This window comes from Delphinus delphis, chromosome 18 (genome assembly GCF_949987515.2).
Source record: "Delphinus delphis chromosome 18, mDelDel1.2, whole genome shotgun sequence".
Taxonomy (NCBI): domain Eukaryota; kingdom Metazoa; phylum Chordata; class Mammalia; order Artiodactyla; family Delphinidae; genus Delphinus; species Delphinus delphis.
Genome location: NC_082700.1, coordinates 66,726,154 through 66,732,153, shown reverse-complemented (window position 1 = coordinate 66,732,153; position 6,000 = coordinate 66,726,154). Strand labels below are relative to the sequence as shown.

General features: G+C 53.3%; 1 protein-coding gene across 1 annotated transcript in view; it reads left to right on the top strand.

Annotated features, from left to right (window-relative positions):
• Nucleotides 1-433: 433 nt before the first annotated feature.
• Nucleotides 434-6,000, top strand: part of STK24 (serine/threonine kinase 24) — a 102,160-nt gene continuing 96,593 nt past the window's right edge. The window contains exon 1 of the mRNA XM_059995751.1: nucleotides 434-841. Coding sequence (XP_059851734.1) covers nucleotides 800-841 — 42 coding nt within the window. The 5' untranslated portion in view covers nucleotides 434-799. The remainder of the gene's footprint in view (nucleotides 842-6,000) is intronic.

Sequence of the window (6,000 nt, the reverse complement as noted above, 5' to 3'; positions counted from 1 at the left end):
CGTGAAGGGCAGGAGAGAGGTGGTAGAGTAAGACCTGGTACTCACAGCGCCCTCACCGCCCAGACCCGCTGGGCGCCCGACCGGCCCGTACTTGGGGGGCGGGATGGGCACGTGGCCCACCCCCGGCTCGGACCGGTCCCCGCGCTCCACTGGCCGGGGGGTCGCATCAACTGAGGCCCCCTCCCCGCACCCGTCCGCGCGTCCACCTCCCCGCTCCGCTCCGCCCCGCCCCGGCGGCTGCGAGGCGGTGCAGCCCGCCGGAGACGCGCGGACCTCCACCCGCTCCGGCAGGCTGCGGCGCAGGCGGCGGCGCAGGCGGCTGCGGCCTAGGGCGCCGGGCGGCCGCGAGCCTCCTCCCCCTCCCGGAAGCGCGGGGCGGGGTCCCCGGCCGGGCCGCGGGGGCGGGCGCGGGGGCCGGGCCGGGGCGGGGCGCGCTCCGGGCTCGGCGCTCGCGGGCTCGGCCGGCTGTGCCCGTCCACTCCGGCTCCAGGTGGCCAGCGCTCGGGCCCAGGCCGCCAGGTTCCAGCCAAGCAGCAGCAGCAGTAGCAGCAGCAGCGGCGGCAGCTCGCGGGGAGACCCCGCGCTCCTGGCAACCCCTCCCCAGTGCGGTGCATGGAGACGAGGCCCTCCGCTCGCCCCTGAGCCCGCCGCCCGGCCCGGGACCCGCGGGGGCTGGGGTGGCCTCGGGCTCCGGCCGGCCCCGCCGCCCGAGGGCTGCGCGCGGCCCGCGGGCCTCGTCGCCCGCGCGGATCGCCGCGGCCCGGCCGTCCCGTCCCAGGAAGTGGCCGTCCTGACCGCCATGGCTCACTCCCCGGTGCAGTCGGGCCTGCCCGGCATACAGGTAGGCAGGGACCGGGCCACCGAGGGGAGGGAGGGATGAGCGGGCCGGGGCGGAAGCGGGGAACTTGGCGGTGTAAACACGGCCCCCCCACCACGCTGCACCTTCCGGGGTCGCGCCGGCCTCCCGCGTCGTGCTGGCAGCGCCCGGGGTGCCCTGCCCAGCGGACACGGGTGCGTGTGTGCAGGGGCCTGGGGGCCGCGGCCCGGAGGCGGCCCTCGCCGGCCGGGAGTCGCGGCGGTCGAGCGGGGGGATGTGGGGCTGCCGGCCGCTGCGCCCTCCTCGCTTCCCTCTCCCCCGGGGCCTCCCGAGCCGCAGGCCCCGCGCCGGCCCATTCCCGGGGAGAAGTGATGTGGAGAAATGCCCTCGGAGGCCCGGCTCGCTCTCAGGGCCCCGGCGCGGGCGGGGGGCGGTGAAGGCCCGGGTTCCCCTCGGCGAGGGGGCGGTAAAGTTGAGGGGCGGGGAGGGCCTCGGTCGCGCCATGGCTAGTCCCGGGCCCGGAGGGCGGAGGAGGAGGCAGGGCGGGGTGGAGGAAGGTGCCACCGCTAGCTCCACTTCCAGCGCGTCTGTTCCGCGCGTTTCCTCCCGGTGCAGATGGAGGGGAAAGTGCGAGCCTTCAACCCTTCTGGAAGAAGGAATCGATGGCACAGCGTGCACTCGAGTGTGGATCCCGGGACTCAGGGCTTTGGCTTGGAGTCTTGATTGGATCCAGCTGAGTTCCTTCCCAGAAATCCTCTCCGTTGCCGCTTTGTGGCCTCTTGGCCTCCCAGTGACTTTTTTTGGAGTGGGGTAAAGGGGGAGAAGTTGAATTTCAAATTTACACGGATGCTTTAAGGTTTTTCGCCATCGGGGACTGTTTTTAGCCCTTTGAAAGATAAAACCACTGCCCTTCTTGGCTAATTTGTAATGTTTGTAAGCGCGTAAATGGGGGCAAAATGTTTGGGATTAAAATCTGACGGTACAGCTAGGGAATGTCTTTAAAGTTTGGCTCTCCCGGGTTAGCCGAGTAAGGGAGCAGAGGAGCTTTAAGAAAACAAATACAAGTATCCCAGTGGACTATTTATTTTACAGCGTTCTATGGGCTCATTTTTCTCCCCCCCCCCCCTCACTCTTGAGGGCTGAGAAGTGCAGTATTCGGACCTGGACTCCATAGGAGCCGGGAATCTGCCCCCTCCTTAAAGAGAGAGCATTTCTCTCTTTCTCTCCCTCTAAATCTGAAAAAGAAAACTCGATTTCATTGTTCAGGTTTGATATCTAGAAAAATAAGAACACAGAGTTACCAGAATTGTAACCTCTTTAAAAAAAAATGTTGTAACAGTTAACATTAATAATTTGACGGTGCTTGAAGAAAACTGTCCTTGAATCTCACATAAAGAGCTGTTAAACTCAACACGCATTTAAAACCTAAGCTTCTGCTGACCGCTAGGTAAAAATCAGATGTGGTTTCTTGGTATTTCCTAAAAATTCCTGCTTTGGTTTGAATTTAGAGACAGGAAGGCAGGGTGAACTGGGTAAAAAATTATTTCTGACCAGTAGAGCAAGAAGGGCCTCTTGTAATGATTAAAAAATACATTTGCTGGGTACTTTCTTTAGACAGACTCTTATGCTGTTAATCAGGTTGTAATCTAGCGCACTTGCCTCACTTAGAGCTTACCATGGAGGTATTCAGCTTTTGTGGAAAGCGAATCAGTTTAAAAAGGTACTTAAAGCCTCGCTGGCTGGTGCCCTGAAGTCAGTATCAGATGGTCACCAGGTGGTGTCTAGTCTCAACACTCCTTTTGTCCTCCCCTTTTAATTTTTTTCTTCAAGAGTGTGGGCCGGAATTCTTAAATCGTGGGAAAAGAAGGTACATTTCTTTTAATAATTGGGCCTCCCAAATGTATTTCCTAGGTAGTGTTACAAGGGAACTGTTTTTATTTTGCTTTCTCAGTGGAAAGGCTGATAAATTTTTGTTGGGTTGAAACAACCAAATTTTCAGCCGTTACAGTTTTAGGGTCGCGAAGGTGGCTTCTGACAGAGTCATCCCTGTATTTAAGTGCATCTACACACTGTATGATGATTGTTTTTAGTGTGCCATTTGGGGAAGAACATTCCTTCCCTCTCCCTTCCACTCCCAAAGAAAAACAACCAGCACATTTATTTCCTACTTTGAATCAGCAGCTGTTGCTGCCCAGGGAGGCCTTCCTCAGAGTTGTTGTTGAAGATTAAATTAAAGGCACACCTGCCTCCGACTGCTCTCCAGGCTAAAAGAGGAGGAAAGAAGTACTAACCCTCCTGTGCTGTGTCCCGATACATCCCATAACCTCCCTTTTTTCGTCTCTCATCTCCTGATGAGGGTTCGTAAGGAGTTGGCTTAAAAATTTCAGAAAGACAGCAGAGTGAATTCAGGCAGCCTAGGCAAAGATGCTTAAAAAATAAACCTGAATGACAGCATAATTTCAGTGAAAACATCATTTTCATTGTCTTGCAAATCATTTTTATGCCTCTTGATTCTTATTGGTACTGCTTGAGGCATAGGTGTAATGTATGCCATTTTCTAGACGTGGAAACCAGCAGAGACTGAACTGACCAGGGTGAGATAGTGCCTTACGTGGCAAAGTTGTGATTGGAAACCAGGTCTTTCCTGCCCTCAAGACCCATTCTCTTACTCACCATGCTGTGTTATTGCTTTATTATTACTCTAGCAAACAGTAATGCTTATTTCATTCCAACTTGGGTTTGCTGAAGAAATTAAAATACGGTATTTTATTTGTTCAATCAGCAACCGTTATTGAACACTGTTGTGCCGGGTGCTCGGTGAGGGTTGATGACTGTAAATCTGAGTGAGTTATGAGTGATCCTGTTTAATAACCTTTTCATGAAGGCTGCCAGGGGCCTTTCCTCTTTTTTTTTTAAACCTCCCACCCAGTTTCATATTAGCATGGGGGAAAAAAATAGAAATCATGAACTGAATGTAATAACTACGAATAGACATAAAGAAATTCGGTTGAGTTGTGGATTTAACTACTCCCTGTCCTTCACTGAACATTTGTTGCTTCTCTCGATTTAATTCAGCTTCAGCTGGAGGCAGCAGCATCCATCAGCTTTTAGTTGCATAAGTTGTAATTTAAAAAGAATTAGATTTTGGTTTGTAAGTTTCTATAACGGAATTTTATCAGTCACTTGAAACCTTTTCTGGACCGTGACCCGTGTAAGAAATATATTTTACATCAAGACCTGAAAGTTAACTTTTCCGAAGACAGCCCTAATCCTCACTACTTGTGATGTACTGTTGTGTGATGCATTTTATTAAGAAGAAAAAAAAAGAGCTGCTGCAAAACTAAATTGATTTCACAGCTGACTGAATTACAATAATTTGATATGTAACATGTATGACAGGACCTGAGTTAGTTTAGCATGTTTTGAGGATGTCATGCATGTAAGATATTCTCATATTTGAAAGTACAGACCGTTTACAGGAACAGCTGGAAAACGTAAAGTCTCTACTTTATTAACATCATCTTTGCGTTTCTCTGGCTGCTTGGAGAGACCTTTTGCTGAGAATGCCCCTCTGTGTGGGGAGAGAGAGAGACGTTTAATGGCCAATTTGGGTGAGTTGGGAACTTTTCTCCAGTGCTCTTCCTTACCCTGGGGAAACCTGTGCGCTCTGGGAGGAGAAGACAAACAGAAGGACAGCTGCATTTAATCTTGCCTGAAGAGCTCTGGTACTTTTTCCTCCGCGGGTGTGGACGTTCAGGGTATTTGTGAGGTGGTGGTGCAGCGCTGGACTGGGCGAGGAGCCGCGTCCTTGCCGCGCATTTCCCCAGCAGCCGCGGCAGGTGTAGGTGAGACCCTCCTCCTGGCCGGTGCTCAGGAGGTCAGCAGCCTAGCGAGGGCCGACTGGGGTGCTCTCCCCGAGAAGGTTCAGATGAGCCGGGGAGGGGTGCGCAGAGAGCAGGGCGCAGGGTGCGAGGGCGGACTCGCGGCGCCCAGCCGGGGCCCTGGAGCTGGAGGGGCGGCAGCCGGGGAGGGGGCCTGCGTTCCCCGCCGCCTAGGGCGGCGCACTGTCCGGACGCTGCTTCCTCCGGGCACGTGGTGGGCCAAGGTGGAAGGATGCTGGGAGCGCTGGCTGCTGCTGGGAAGGCGGCGGTGGCTCTCTGGGCGAGAGGCCCCCAGGATGGCGAGAGGAGGAGGCTGAAATGGTGGAAGGGTCTCGTGTCCACCTGCAGCGCAGGTGGACCTTTCAGCAAGGTTGCCTCAAACCTTGTAATGTGAACTCTTAGCCAACATTTTATAGTCCTTATTAGTCTCCTTCACGCCCCTTGCTTTTGACCTTTTCCCATGCTCTATGCTGTAAGGAAAATGAAGACACATTCTCTGTTATTGTTAGTAGCCTATATTTAAGGTGTTTTTTTTTTAATACGCATTTCAAGACTTCATATTCCCTCTTCTCTATCACCAAAATTTAACAGTGTTAAGAATTTGTTTTGCTTAAAGTCAGTTTGGGAGGGGGAGGGTCGTCAGAAGATTAAAATAGAAAACACCTTGGAGGAGTCCAGGACATTTTGGTTCTAATCCCGTATCAGGGAATGTTCTTGATAGTATTTCGCGTACAACCAGTGACCTTCAAGTAGAAATTGGTCAGATTAGACTTTTCTAGGCAGCTAACGCAGCACCGTGTCCCGGCGGAGGGTAGTTACGGGCAAGTGGCACCGTTGCTTTCTTGTTCCTTTCTGTCATTTTTGTGGTCATCTTTGAGTTAACTCTTCTGGTGTGTGGAGCCGAGTTTACTTATTTGATGCGACTTGACACAGCTTTTGAGTTGAACAGTTTTTCTAGCACTTTGGTACGAGATGCAGTGTGAGGCGTTTCTGAAGAAATGAGCCTGTTGGTCGTTGTTGCTTCTTCCTAGTGTACTTTACAGCCACACTGAGGCCAGGGTCCAGGAGCCTGAGGATCTTCGGGCCGCGTTGCTCTCTTTTTGGGTGATTTCTCCCTGTGATTCAGAATTGCCTGCTGGGAAACTCCATACCTACAGGAAGTGGACCACACCCAACCCAGCCGTGCTGTGGCTTTTTTTGGTGCTTGGGCTCAGCATTGTTATCATTAATGGAATCTTGCGGCGGGTACGAGCGCAGGAAATAGAAGTGGACTCTTACCCCTCTATTACCACTCAGAGTCAA